We start from the raw sequence: 15,385 nt of genomic DNA, 5'->3' as shown, positions 1-15,385 counted from the left end.
TGCTTTAATTGCTATATGCGGATAGTCAGCAAAGACCACATCCACTCAAAAAAAGATAACAAAGAGAATCTCTCGGAGTAATTGCATTGCGCCGTTGCCTAGCTAGAGGGAGTAATAGTGCTTTCACGTTTTCGGCGCGCTTTTGACACCAGAGCTCACAGTGAAACGAGAGAACCGGTAGGAAGGAAGGGAAGCGGCTGTCCAGCGGCAGTAACCCGGGCTGGTACCCCCGGCTACTATCCTGAGTAGCAACCGTTGCTGCTGACACTTTCCGGAAGAAGCACACGTTAAACGTCTGCTTGAGGCTGCCGAGCCCCGTCTTTGAAATAACCAGAGGGTGAGTACGCTAATGGAGGCTATCTAGCCGTAGCTAATTAGCTTCTCTGACAGGATCCCACTGACGTTATCGCAGGAGAACAACCCCGTGGGTCGCGTAGTCGATGTGGTGCACTCCGCTAAGCTTGTGAAAATGTTGCTAATTACAAAGATAAGAAGCTAGTTAGCTGAATTATTCAAATCGGCGATGGTAGTTTAGCATCGTGGTATCATTTGCCGTCTACATTAGGCTAAAACTACTCTTGCTAGCAGTGTCCGGTTCCCAGCCCGGTGTCGTCTCAGATTCGGTATCCTTGTCAGAATATTTTCACCCACTAGGATACCAGTTTACTTTGCAAACTAGAGCATTTGGCTGCCATAGTATTCATCGTGAGTGCCTCCTTCAATTTACTCTCAGTTGATGCTATGTAGAATTAGTTTGTGTGCCAGGAGAGACAGATGCTCACGGGATAATGTTAACGTTACATCATTTGGCACCGGACAACCGGCGGCTTGTGTTTCCATCTTCGGTCAAAGAAGAGGACACGAGGACATGGGGGATGTCCGCCCCACCCAGTCAGTACGGATGGTCAAAGTAACATTGATCCATACCGTCTCCAGGGCTACTTTGTGGAGGACCCGTGGGGACTTCAACCAACTGCGCAGCTAACATTAGCCGTAGCTGTCAACTCATTGTGAAGAGCTGTAGCGTTGCAGATGCTGAATAGCAATAACGCTGGTCAGTGATGTGTAACGTTACAGGCCGGCCTTAAATCCCAGTTTCATAGTCGCAGCCTGGTAACTGCATTGAGCTGAGGAATCATCAGTTGCAATCTGTAAATACCATGGACTAATTGCCTATTTAAAGGGGTGAATGGCAACAATGTGTTGGCTATAGGCATAGATTATTTGCTATAACTGATAATATAATCTGAGTTGACATGGCTAACTTGTATTCGTGAGTAATATTTATTAGCAAACTGCATCAGTTATTTGTGTGGCCATTTGGCCTTTTGAGATGAAAGTAAAATTGCTTTTCAAGTGGTCAAGTTTGCTCAATTGGTGTCACAATATGATTTATACAAAATCCCCTTGCCATCATGGCTATTGTTCTAAGTAGTTTACATAACCCCCATCTTTGTGTTTTCCCTTTGTAGTGTGGAGTAATGAGAGTGGAAGCGTGAAGGAGGCAGGTGTCCCAGTAGAACATTGGCAGACGAGTGGGAGGCCAGGCAAGGATGCTGGAGGCAGACGCAGACCCAGCAGGTCAGGCAGTGGAGGGAGAAGAGGAGGCAGAGATGGGGGGCCAAGACATGAAGGCTGAGGTGATGCGGCTGACTCTGGAGCTTCAGGAGGCCACAGAGGAGAAGCTACAGGCAGCCCGCTATGGCCTGGTGGTGCTGGAGGAAAGTGCTGCGCTCAAGATGAAACACAGGCAGCTGGAAGAGGAACATGAGACCCTCAAAACGGAGCTACAGCAACTCAAAGAGGTAGGAGCACCTTAGGCTGTCTAGTTATATTTAGACAGCGTTATAGTCCTTCCCCTCACATTCCAAGTGTTATTTTCCATTGTCATACGACTGCCTTGTGACTGTAGTTTTACACATTCTTTTGCACAGTACTCTTAACATTATTTTGCCTTTTAGAAATACCCATGCTTGTCTTTACATCAGACTGGATTTGGTGTGATGATGTGCTGTGTTAACATTTGCTAAATACAAATTTCACAGTGAGTGAATGAATTTCCATAAGATGCATCTCTGATGTTGATAGCTTTCAGTTTTGTCTGGTCCATCATGTATAGTGGATTTTCATGCAGTGATCTTGAATGTCACTTTTTCCCTCTGTACGGAAAGAAGATTACAGTAGGAATAAACACACAAATGGTTGTGATCTTTTAATGTATGAGGAATATGCAAGCAAATGTAATATACTGTTGCATTATTGCAGGATGTCATAAACAAGACTCAACAGAGCAGTAATATCAGGCCTTTTTATTATCTCACCTGCATTCCCATTGTACAAACATTGTTTTGTAGAGTTATCTGCTTTCACACATCACTATTGGCGAATTGTAAATGCATTCTGAATTTATAAGGCTAACATTTTACTAAAGCTCTGTCAGTGCTGCTCATTTTAATTTAACAGCCAAGGAGCTGCCTTGCAATGTACCGAGGAGGTCCATCAAGATGAGATGGTTGTCTTTTTTACATGACTTGAATTTGATTGCTCTCTGCTTTCTGTCAGTGCTTTTTGGTTACTGTCCTTCTGCTACAACAATAACAGTTATTTTACAGCTGTGATCTTATATTAAACTTTCAGTGAAGATGCTTGTGATCTCGTGCTGAGTCAGTGTCATCTGATGCTGATTGCATCGGAGGGAGAAGACCCATTAGTTATTAGGACAACCTCCACAGCCAATTAGTCAGCATTTCCAGTGCTTTTAACTTATCACATTTTCTCTGTTTATCTTAAACTGATTTTGATACTTAACTTTAGAGCATTACGGATTAAAATTAGGTTGGCGCCGGATAGTCAAGATAAAAAGATTAGACCAGTGTGTCAATGCTGAGATTATCGTGTAATCCATCCCTTTCAGAGATGTATTGAAATTGCAACATATGGTGTATATAAATTGTAACATATGTTACACATAACACACTGATGTGTGTGTGAGCTGTTGTATCGTTTCCTTTTTAAACTTTGACACAAATCTACCAGATTTGCTTTAAATATATTTAGTATTGCCTGGAACAGGTTATTTAACACTTTTTAATGCTATACAATTCAGTCCTAGCATGTGGCCAGATTTTTGGTTTTGCAATTGTCCCACCCACCTGTTTAAATCGAGACACAAAAATGTTTAAAATCCTGCAAGCAGTTGGCTATTTAACAATAAATATGTGTCAGAATAACACTAAAATTTGTTCAACCTGATGTTTTATAACCACGTATCAAGCAAAGCTCTTTATGTCTTAAGGGACATAGTGGTACGGAATTTCAGCTATTTTTTATAATCTGCATGAACCTAATTTCTTGGCTGTTTACCTATTTAGGCTTTGGCAGGGTTTTAACAAAGCAGAGTGGACTCGTGTTGGGAATTAGCATCATTATATAACCCCACATCAGTGTTCAGCTGAGCGTGTTTAATAGCATGTTCATTTTATTTAACACCTTATTTGACACTTTCTCTCATTAACAGTCAGTGATGCGAAATATGTTACATTCTTGTTTATAGCAATCTGTGAATAAATACCTATTACTGACCGTGTTAATTCAAGTGTAATGTATTAGGCCCATTTTATGACTGTGGCTCGATAGAAACGCAGTATGAAATAGTGTAGAGGCTGCTGGTACAGACTGACGTGTCTAACAAACCGTAACAGCTGTTTCCTCGCTGTCACTAGGTTTAAGGTGATAGTTGTCAGTGAAGTCCCATTCCCCTTCCTTTGTTGAAGATGTCTACATTTCTTGCCTTCATATGAATAGTACAGCGTGAATGCATTTGTCTTTCAGTACTGTGAATGTAGTTCCAATGTGCACCATGTTGTAGCCTGCTAGGTACCGCCAGTCTTGCCCTTTCCTTAACCCCTTTGGTTTTTTGTAAAGGCATTTGCAGATTCTGTGAGCAGCCAGAAGCGTGCAGCAGCTGATGGAGAGTGCCGGGAGGAGAACCTGCTGCAGGAGACTGCCACTAAGGAGGCTGCCATGACAACCCGCATAGAGGAAGTCCAGGCAGAGCTCAAGCAAGCACGCCTTGCTCTGGGTAATGCCCATGCAGAGATCGATAGACTGGGGGGGTGCTCAACCCAGCTAAAGAAGGTGTGGCAATTCACTCAGTACACCTCCATACTAGCAATATACTGTATGCTATCAGGCCTGTCTTGTTATGATACATACAATGGGCCTCTGGAGCATATTTTAGCTGTATAGTCTCATTCCCAAAATAAAATGAATGATGTACAACATAAAAATGGCAAATGAGAAGTTTGAATTTTGTGCTTTGCACTGATTTGACTATGGATTGTATTCTACAGGAGTGTGAGTGTCTGGAGGCAGAAAAGGGTCATCTGAGGGATGAGATTAAGGAATATAAAGTGCGTGAGCTGCGCCAGTTGCAGGACAATGGCGAGCTAGAAGAAGAGAACATATCTCTGCAAAAGCAGGTGTCCGTACTCAAGGAAAACCAGGTCAGTAAACACTCAAACTATAACATTACCAAATACATCCACGTTGTTCCCACTGGTCGTGTTTGTAAAGGGATGGATGGATATAGAATAAATATTTTATTTTACTATTTAGTTTTTCTACTTATTTTCCTGAGTTTTTATACTATTTGTGTTTCTGGATTACGTGTCAGTGGGTTTCAGCACTATCATATTGACATTATTGTAGTGCACTTCTTTGCATATAGCTTTCCTGCTTGAGAGCAAAAACTGCTTCACGCCCAACAAACTTCTAATCCGCCTCACATGTTTGTTGACATAACCTCTCAACTGAGTTACAAATTCACCACTGTTTAAGAAAGTGGACAGGCCAGTTGCTGGGTGATTCATGCTGTTATGTCTACAAAATAAACACCTCCCACACCCGAGGACAGCAATTCTTTTCTTGGTTTTATTCATTTATTTGCTTGTTTTCTTTGTCACTAAATTCCCATTGCTAGGTGAAACACATAACGCTGGTATTTCAGATCTACAGTAAAGGCTTTTTGCCAATTTATATGATGATGATGTTATCTCAAAATGACAGGAGAAGGGATTAAACTAGTTTGAAATGGCCTACCCCAGAGATTCTAATTGGCTGGGATTTTTTTTTCTCCTTACCCTGAAATCATGAAAGTTAACATGAATTCAGAATAATGGTATACTGCAAGCTTCATCTACCGTTTCTGTTTTACTGTAATTTTGTGTCGTTACAACATTGAAAAAGCACTAAAAATGCAAGCTAAGAACACTTCCTGAATATAATTATTTTACAAATGCCTTCGACATTTCCTATAGTTATAATTCCTTATAGTTAACATCTCATAGTTAACATACTCTGTGCTTAAAATGTTGTGCTCCGCATGTTGCAGGATGCTCAGTATTCTTGTGCGTTGATATATTATGTAGTTATGTGGAAGTGTCATTGTTTGGATTCCTGAGGGTGTGAGACAAATGCTTTTGAGTGCAGATGTACCTCCTGTGTATGTTGCAGCTCTGCCAAGACAAACTGTCCATGACTAGTTCTAAATGCAACAGAGGCTTGTTAGTATGTGCATGAGCTGTTAGTTGACTCTTAGATTAAAAAAACTACCGTGGCCTCTACAGTCTCTGATGTCAGAAATCCTTTTTTGTTGTTTTATATGAAATGTGTTGACTTTATAAAAAAAAAAAACAATGCACATCTATTGTTAAAGTATGTAAAAATGTATGTATAATGAAGAAGAAGTGAGCAAAGTGGGTGAACATTTGTCTGCCTAAGACATCTCTGTGTGCGTATGACTGTAACACTACAGTGCTGAATGCGGTGATGAGTATTAGCACATTGGGGCTATAATGTTAGGCATAATCAGAAGGTTGTTTTAATAGGACTTTCTATTTTTCTGTATGTAATGCAAATCTTCTTTTTACTTTTCAGGTTGAGTTTGAATCGATTAAGTTGGAGCTGACCCAGAAGAACGAGGAGCAGGAGGAGCTGCGAGGTCAGATGGAGGAGGCGGCGAGGCTGAGGGAGATAGCAGAGAGGCAGTTGGATGAGGCCCTGGAAGCCCTGAAGGAGGAGAGGGAGCAGAAGAACAGTCTGCGGCGGGAACTCTCTGCCCGGAGCCTTAACCCCTTTGATTCTGTGGGGAACCTGGAGCTCCACTTAGAGCAGCTGGATGACAGCCAGGAGGAGGGCCATGAGAGAGAGGGTGAGGGTGAGGGAGAGGACCAGGACAGTGGCTTTAATAATGGTCCTGGGTCTGCTCCTCACTTGGGGGGCTCCAAAAGTAATGGCCTCATCCAGCGCTACTCCACTCCACGCAACAGTGACGTGTTCCTGCGTGCTCCCGCCTCTGGGCTGGTTTCGGACCTGCTGAGTGAGCTACACTTTTCAGACAGTCAAAAACTAAAACAGCAACTCCTGCAGGTAGGCAATGGAAATATGTGTGCCTTTATTTTAGATATGTTAATATGTTTAGTTATGGTCGTACAACAAAGAAAAGAAAAAAAGTGCCACAAAATAATTTTGCTTTGCTTACAGGTCAGCAAAATTCAAAATGGATTTGTTCCCTTGTTAGCTTGAATTGCTTGGCAAATTTCATGGCTACCTGCTTGTTTGTTCTATAATGGGATGTCATGTGCAAATGTGAGAATCTTCTTAGTATTGTTGATAATTATATAAACAATTTCAAAAAGCAAGAAGAAATGAAAATAATATAATAATATAATAACTTACAACAGCAAGTGGATTCACATGCGTTAGTATAACTACATTTCATTTGTTAAAATATTTGTTAGATGGATGACCATATAGAATTATGATTATGACTTTTTTTTCCTGTTTAGTTAACTGGTTTAGCCCCCCCACCCTTCAAACAAGGTTTTTGTTTTGGGGACACTGAGCTGGAATCAGTATCTGCAAATGGTTGAAACCCTTAATCATTACAAAGATCGCCTACTTTGTCAATCTTAGTGTAGTTTGTTACTTCTTCTGGATATTACACACTTAACTTAATCATTGATGAAAGCCTGTGCTAGCTGGATGTGACGGGTTGCTGCTCAGTACTGATGGTTTAAGAAGACTGTCTTCAGAAATGTGTGCATAATGAATGCCCAATGAGCTGAATATTTTGCAGATTGAAACCTCCCTTGTCTTTTGGTGTTTGCAGAGTTGCACGCCAAGGCCATTCTTTTTTTCCCATTTTATAAAAGGTTGTGATAACATTGGAATCTACAGCATATTTAACAAGTTAAATAGTTTTGGGACGGCCATCCTTTTTATGACTAATTTACCCCAAATGAAGAGGTTGAAATCTTTCAAACATATTTTTCCAATGAGTAGCATTTACTTTTATTGAGTTATTAATTAAGTGCCTGTATTTAATTCCAACACTATACATTCATTAGCAGGGAACACAGTGTGCATTTGAATTATTTTGTAATTCACAGAGCTCTATTTATATTTAAATGGCTAACTTAAGAGTGCAACCTTTTGTTAAGCTGAAGGGTGAGGTTGTCATTTAGTTGTCATAGGCTGTTTTGTGTGTCAGCTGCTTCCTGCTTTAGACCACATCCGCTGCACACTACTGAAGGAGTGAGCCTTTGTACATTAATACAACCACCTGGCACCATGTTACATCCTCTCCTTCACCAACCATTTTAGTCAGCTCCCACCTGATAAAGCTCTGCTTCACAAATAAAGAATACTTGTGAAAATTGGGGATGTCTTGAACCGTCACCCCCACTGACTGAAGGAAATTCATTATTCATGATGCACTTAAATCGTGGGTTGGGTTAGCTGAATGAGGTCAGCAACTGTTGTACATTAAAAATGCATAAGGGCTTAAGGTGGTTGGGGGAGAAATTTTCGTTTCAGAGAAACTGATCTTTTGTTTTATGGGAAATAATTAACAATCAGTATTAGCTGTCCGTCTGGCTTAAAACGGAAATTGTGTTCTATTAAGGACAACACCATTGCAAAGTTTCTTTTATATTTATCAAATTTAATCAGCAAGTTTAATATGTATTATCATACTTGACAAGATTTTCATATTTTGTGTGTACCCAGGCAGAACGAGAGAAGTCCAGTCTGGTTAGCAAGGTGGAGGAACTGCAGATGCAGCTAGTGATGTCCAAGCAGGCACTCAGTCAACAAGAGGACAAGGTTGGATCCCTCACCCAACAGCTGGAAGCTGTGCAGAGCAGCCAGCAGCATAACCAGGAGTCAGATGACAGGGGAGATGATGAGACGGAGAATGCAGATGGTGACAATGCAGATTTTGACTATGAGGTGGACACCAAAAGCAAGGAGGTGCTGGAGGCGCGCATGCGTTCAGCCAGCGAAGAGCTTCTGAAGCTGCGAGATGAATTGTCTCAGGCGGGAACTCGTTATAACAACCTGGAGCAGCGATACAAGCAGGAGAAGGATCGTTGGAGGGCAGAGGCCCAGGAGCTGGCTGACAAGATCCGTCAATGCATCAAGTCCAGCAAGCAGGACCAGGAGCGCATCAGTGAGCTGGAGAAGGAGATTGGAGCCACACGGAAAGTGGCAATTGATTCAGAAGGGCATTTGAGTGTCGCCCAGGAAGAGCTGCTGGCCTTCTCGGAGGAGCTGTCCAATCTCTATCACCACATCTGCGTGTGCAACAATCTGACACCCAAACGAGTCACTCTGGACTATTACCGCGATGGTGCCAGGGCAGGTAGTGGAGGAGCTGGTGCACGAAGATCCCATTTTGTCCATCCCCAGCACAACCCCCAGAAGAAACAACGGGCCAATGAGATGTTCATCTCCAAAGCTGCAGCACTGCAGTTCATGGGGGAGGTGGACAGTGCTGGAGCCAGTGCTGGAGACTCTCCTAATTGCCCTGGATCCCCCACCTTGGATTTCAGAGACCCTTCCAACGTCCGCAACTTGGTAGCAGTCATCCGTTGCCAGATCAAACACCTCCGGGTAAGACAGCACTGCTTATCACATACATTATGTCAGGTGTGCTTTAGAGTAGTACAGAGTGCCACTCTGCTCGTACTTAATGATGAACTCAGACTTCTTGTGGCTCAACCACTGATAGCCAGGCGTTTGTTTTTTTTTCATGGTAAAGGCTTTCCTCCTTGCTGAAGCTAATGCTCAGCTCAGACTATTAAATGTAGCTGAGTACCTCCTGTGTCTGTTCAAATCCAACACCTGGTGTGGACCTTGATGACACGTGTGTTAGGGTTTGAATGAATTGGATTATCTGGGCCCAAAGCTGAGTTGCGGCTTCCAAAAGTTGTTTTCATGTAGTGAAACGCATAGCTTGAAACACATATACTTAGTCTTCATTCCTGAAGATTCATTTGACAGTTGCATAATGATATTGTTAAGAAATCTGAGATTCATTTTAAACATTTCAAACAGATTGTTTTGTTTTGGCCATCACTGATGATGTCATGTTTGGATGTACTGCATATTAAAAAGAAACACTCCAATATTTTAAGGGAGAGTTTTTCCTATGCTTAAAGTTTAAAAGTTTTACTCTGCCAGCAGCACATTCAACTGCCTTTTCTGAACATGTGTTTTTGTGTTCTCTCAGGTGGCAGTGGATCTCTGTCGTCAGAGGGGCGCCATGCCTTACTCAGGGTTGAGCAGCAGCGGAGAGTCAGAGCGGGATGCTGAAAGCCTCTTGGAAGAAGTACTAAAACTCAAGTCCCTTCTCAGCACCAAGAGAGAGCAGATTGCAACCCTCAGGACTGTCCTCAAGGCTAACAAACAGGTAGGTCACAGCAAGCACTGGACACACTACATGTTCCCTTTTGATGTCTTTGCACTTCTTTAAAACCGTTTAGTCTAGTAACAGGGTAGTGTTATTATAATTTTAATATTTATTTTTACCTACTCTGGATAAAGACTTGACTAATTCCAGCATTTTAATGTTAAATTGATTATCCTGATAAGGTAAGAGAGCTAACGTTCACCATACACAATCTTAATATAAGTAGTGTAGTGGACCGGTATCATCACTGTGATGTCCAGACAGCCCCTTAGGCTCACATGGTGCTGCACCTTGAGAACAGTGTGATGCCTCAGAGGGTTGAACTCTCTCTCCCCTCCCCTTTTCTGCGCCTCAATCACTGCGTGACCTGCTTCTGTCATTCCCTGAGCTGTCATTCTCCCCTTTGCGCACACACATAAACACTCACGTCAATCTCTTTGGCTGGGCTGTGCTCTCATACAGTGGTTTACCTTCTCAAGTCTGATTTCTATCAAGGTATCAAGGCCATCCATTTGTCATTTTAGAACACAGGGTTGCACAATGAAATGTAAGTTGCAGCCACCTCATGCTTTACATTTAGAATAGATGAAGATAAAATAAAACAATATACAGTTATTTATATGCATATATAGGTAAATACCCAAAAAATAATTCTGTATTGCAGAACTTAAATAAAATTAGCATTGGAAGGAATGTAAACAGCAGCAACGAACTAGTATTGTTAGTCTGATCGGCACCTTACCATTGAAAATTTGACATCTGGGTAACACTGCCCATCGACTTTAACTGCATTTGAGCACCAAGCATCATTGATGTAAACAGAGACTCCCCCCTCCCCTCATCTCACTTTTTTTCAATCAAATGTGAAATGCATTTGGAACAGGCAAACAAGTGTTATGGATGCATTGTAATTGAGTGTTTTCGCGCTTTCGTCTTTTGCAGGAATAATTGAAGCAAATGAGAATATGGATTAATGAGAAAATGGTTTATTGAAAACACAATTGGCCTACGATAGGCAAGAGTTGATGAATCAGATTTGACTATTCTTAGTCTGGGACACCACGAGTCCTTGACAGAGAGACACCAGACTGTTTTCGTAGTTCTCAAAGCAATGTTTTTTTTTCCATTGACCTTCCTAGCTGTGATGCAAAATGCTCTTTAACAGAGGACATGTTGTAGTCACATGGAATAGGAATAAAAGGACACTAATGATGCCAATTATTGATTTTCTTTTTTGTTCCATCTGAGGTATTTGGTACTAAAATCTAGAACAAACAGAACCACTTAAAATATACAACACGTTGGATGGTGTCCCCTGTGTTTCTCAAAACATTGAAACATTGCAGGCTAATTGTCTTTTAGAGAAACTGATAGTTAGTTTTGTGACCTGAGTATATGCTGACACGTGAGGGGCACAAACTGGGGCAAGGGTCTCCCTAGAATTTGTGGGTATTATGGTGTCTGGTCTTACGAACATATTTTGTCAGTTCTATACAAACCTTGGGTGATAATGTGCATTTTAAAACCCGGCTTTGACAAGAGAGTGATCGTGCTACAGTAGCATATGATGGTGCAATCGTCCTTTTCTCTTTGTCAATGCAGACTGCAGAGTTGGCCTTGTCTAATTTGAAAACCAAGTATGAGACGGAGAAGAGCATGGTGTCAGAGACCATGATGAAACTGCGAAACGAGCTCAAAGCTTTGAAGGAGGACGCCGCCACCTTCTCATCACTTCGAGTCATGTTTGCCAGTCGGTAAGATTTCCTTTTTGTATATAAGAAAAAAGCGTTTTATCTAACTGCAACGTGCTAAGTAGTTGTGACTGTCTGGTCTTTGCCTCTTTGCTAGTGTTCTTCATGCTTAGTAATGGTGCTCTTGTTGTGGTACAGCTTTTGCTACCAGTCATGTAATAAGCTTACCATGCTTATTACGCCTGTAGACAATCCACTGGTTCACGTGAAGATTATGAACCACATGCTCTGCCCTGTGCCGACGGGGGAGGAGGCAAGGACAGATTTGTCCCATCAAGCCAGGTCACCTTAGGGAAGAAGAAGCCTCATGTCTGCGGGAGATGGGTGGGACTTTAGATAGGATGAGAAAGTGCTGTCAAGGGTTGAGCTTACAAACAACTCAACAACACTCACTAATCACTAACCTCTTCTTAGGATCTCTTGGCATGGATATTTGTTTGACTGTTTTGTATTGGGTTGATTAATTGGTGAACTAATTTTTTCTTTTCCTTGACTTTTTTCTGTTTTTGTAATAAACAGCAGAAATCTCTCCATTATTATTTGTTATTACTTGCTAGAGAAGCTCCAAGGACACGCATTACCTGTCTAGGCCCCCAGACAGTTATGAGCTGGCATTTGATTATCCTTAAGAAGGATTGGAGAACAGACAGTGGTCAAGGTCTACTACTGTCTGTTGCAACAGGCTAAAGATTACAGCTTTAAGGATCCTCTTGTTTATTATTGAGTTTTATGCTGCCATCTTGTGGATAACTGGAGTGAAAGCATTTCTATGGTGAATGATGACTCACATGCACCCCACTTTTCTTTCTCTCAGCATTATGAGTAGTTGATCAACATAAAAGTAATTAATTGCTCATATAGCTGTTATTTAATAAGTCTGATTTTTTGGCACCAGCCTCTCAAACATTGAGGGTTTGCAGTTTTTCTGTTTCATATCACTATAAATTCACTAATTTTGTGATCTAAAAAACATAACCAGTGTGAAGACATCACTTACTGGGTGTTTGCTAGACAAACAAGTGATTTAACAAGTGATTCCTCAATCATAGTAACTGCTAGATTAATCAATAATTAAAATAATCTTTAGTTGCATTTGTAGTGTTTGGTCACAGCTGCAACTGAAAGCTGGTGTTTGCCACACTATAAGTCATGTTTTGCATGTGTGTTGTGCTTTAATTTGTTCTTTCCTGCTTGTGCATGTTGCATTTTTTTCATTGTGTGTGCATCTCTCAGGTGTGACCAGTATGTCACCCAGCTGGATGAGATGCAGAGGCAGCTCGCAGCAGCCGAGGATGAGAAGAAGACACTGAATTCCCTGCTGCGTATGGCCATACAGCAGAAACTGGCTCTTACTCAGCGCTTGGAGGATCTGGAGGCCCCTCTGTCCCCTCACAGCCTGAACAGCAGCCCCCGCCGCTCTCGAGCCAAAGAGCTGGCCACCAAGTCAGGCCGGGCTGCACGGAGCCCCCGAAGCAGTCCTGCACGCACCCCACTGAGGAGCAGTCCACGGGCCAGCCCAGTTCTCGGCAGCAGCGTTCCTTCCATGGCCACGCACCACCTGCGAAGTCTAACCCGAAGCCTGCACACGAGCCCTGTAAGAACCCCTCTCTCCCTTTGTCCTGACAACCCCACCCAGAACAGCAGCCAGTCCCGCAGAGGAAAGGGTCTCCCACGAGACGCCACCTTCATTAGAAGTCGTAGTGTCAGTGATGTTTTTAACTTAGAGTTGAGTCCTGGCTACTCCTCATCACGTAAAGGCTCCACCAGTTCTGTGAACAGCGAGTTAACGGTCAAAATGCAAGCACAAGTCAGTGATTCAAGAAAAGGTGTGGCAGGACGAAGAGCTTCAGTCCCTGCACGTCAGGACACCTTTATTACAACTCGCGTTGTACCTGCCTCCTCCACAAGGCCAAAGGCGTCTTTGTTTTCTTCATCCATAGAAAATCTAACCTCTTCTAAACCTGTGTGTGTGTATCCTAACACATCTGAAGCATGGGCTGAAAGTAAACAAAAGCCTGATCTAAAACCAAACGTAGATACTTCTGTTAGAAGAAAACAGTCGGGTCACAGAGCCAATTCTGCGCAACCAGCAGCTGCATGCCGTAACACGTTTCAGTCAGACACAGCCTCGTCTCAGTTAAACACTAAATATTCAGGGGCCCCGACAACTCCGTCTCTCTCTCTTCACAATCCACCTGGTAAGACTAGGATGAGTGGGATCTGTAGAGAGTCCAGGCATAGATTATCCACCTCCACGAGTAGAATCACTGACGAATCGCACATCAGTGTGAGTAAGAGCTCTGGTAATAAAGCTCAGGGCACACCTGCAAGGGCCCGCAGCTCACACTCGAAATCATCTCGCAGGCGATGAGTTAACTTTATGCTCTATACTAAACTACATTGTCTATATCTACACGGTACTTGTATATTTTATGTTATGAAGATGAAAAAAGTCATACTTTATGATATAAAATATTGAGTAAGAAATCCTTAATATTTGGAACAGTCATGATTGCTTTTGCACAGATTTTGTTGGGAACTAAAGCTTATTGGGGTTTGAATGACTTGCTTTTATACATCTCACCTTAACTGATTTGCCCCTAATCTGCTGATCCTATATATGTTGTTTTGAGCTATTTATCCTTGGTAATTGCCCTCACCTTTCTCAATTTTTTTAAAAATTTTTTTTAGTTGAACTAAATATGTTTCTTGTCTCTGTCTCACCCTGTCTCTGTAGCGCTGAAACACTCCTTCCATTACTCCAAACCCCCTTTTCTCCATAAGGACCTGTCTTCATGTTGACTCCTGGCTCCCTCCTTTCCTGACTCAAGACATCCTGTCCATCCCAGATATGATGCGACATTCACCACTCTACCCACCAGAACCATGGATTTAAAAAAAGTAACAAAAAAAAAAAAAAAAAAATCAATTCAAAAACTCTCTCATCCTGCCCCCTTTGGTTTTCTCTGCTTGGAGCAGAGAAAACCTGCATGCAGCCTGGAGAAGGATGAAGAGACAAATGTGCTCATTCCTCTGTGAAGTCATTGACCGTGTCTTTTCCCAAGTGGATCCAGCTTCCATCTGGTCTTTTTCAAGGCTGTGTGTTGTGTTGAACCGTTGACAGTATTTATTCCAGAACGACTGACTTCTCATGTACAGTATTTACTGTCTTCAGACTTCGATTGAAGGCTACGATCTGTTTTAAGGCTGTGCGTCTTTCCACTCTTGCCTTTGGTCTGGCATCCTAGTTGGGCCTGTCTGGCGTCTTTTAGTGTAGCTCTCCCAGGTAGTTGTTTTTATAGAACAATGCAGCCTTACTAACAGAAATGCTATCGTACATGTGAAGAGCTTCCCCTTGTTTTTAAGTTGCTCCCTGTGACTGGTGGTTCAGTTACATGCCCTTTTCTATCCTGTGGCGTCTGGCTGTTTGGATTTTGCCTGTCACTCTCACCCTTTAACTAGAGGCCAGTAAGTAGAGCAGCCATAAATTCACCACCTCAGGTCAAACCCAGAGTAATCAGATACAGTACATGATTTGGGAGATCTTTAATGCGCCTCTTACTTTGCTAACTATGCAGACCAAGTCAGGACAGTGCCTGTATACTTCCTGCTGTTTAGGATCAGGGTGGGTTTTGAAACTTACCTTAACTTTCATTTAACAGTGGATGGCTGCAGCCATTTATCATCTCTCACAATAAGCAGCTTTTGGGCGTCATCTTTGGGTGCTAAGTGGCACAAATGCAAGAATTGCATCAATTGACGGCGCTGCTTGTTGCTGTGGAGTTTATTAGACACTGTCTCACACCACTCAAGAATACAAGTGGCTTGGTTTTAAAACTAAGACGGACATGTTTGGCCATGCTCATTTCTCTTGATTACA

The 15,385-nt window shown here is 42.3% G+C and overlaps 1 protein-coding gene across 2 annotated transcripts; it reads left to right on the top strand.

Annotated features, from left to right (window-relative positions):
- The first annotated feature begins 182 nt into the window (after positions 1 to 182).
- On the top strand, positions 183 to 15,124 carry LOC139209500 (protein bicaudal D homolog 2). 2 transcript variants are annotated; one of them, XM_070839233.1, is made up of 10 exons: positions 183 to 337; positions 1,473 to 1,805; positions 3,925 to 4,137; positions 4,353 to 4,505; positions 5,938 to 6,429; positions 8,071 to 8,955; positions 9,575 to 9,754; positions 11,357 to 11,508; positions 12,739 to 13,099; positions 14,243 to 15,124. In XM_070839233.1, the coding sequence occupies exons 2-10, from the start codon at positions 1,554 to 1,556 to the stop codon at positions 14,246 to 14,248; spliced, it is 2,694 nt and encodes an 897-aa protein (XP_070695334.1). In that variant the 5' UTR covers positions 183 to 337; positions 1,473 to 1,553; the 3' UTR covers positions 14,249 to 15,124. The 2 variants fall into 2 exon arrangements, with proteins under 2 accessions (XP_070695334.1, XP_070695335.1); XM_070839234.1 differs by lacking the exon at positions 12,739 to 13,099.
- The last annotated feature ends 261 nt before the right edge of the window (positions 15,125 to 15,385 follow it).

Source organism: Pempheris klunzingeri, chromosome 11 (genome assembly GCF_042242105.1).
Source record: "Pempheris klunzingeri isolate RE-2024b chromosome 11, fPemKlu1.hap1, whole genome shotgun sequence".
Classification (NCBI taxonomy): Eukaryota; Metazoa; Chordata; class Actinopteri; order Acropomatiformes; family Pempheridae; genus Pempheris; species Pempheris klunzingeri.
This window is presented reverse-complemented; position numbering and strand designations above follow the sequence as displayed.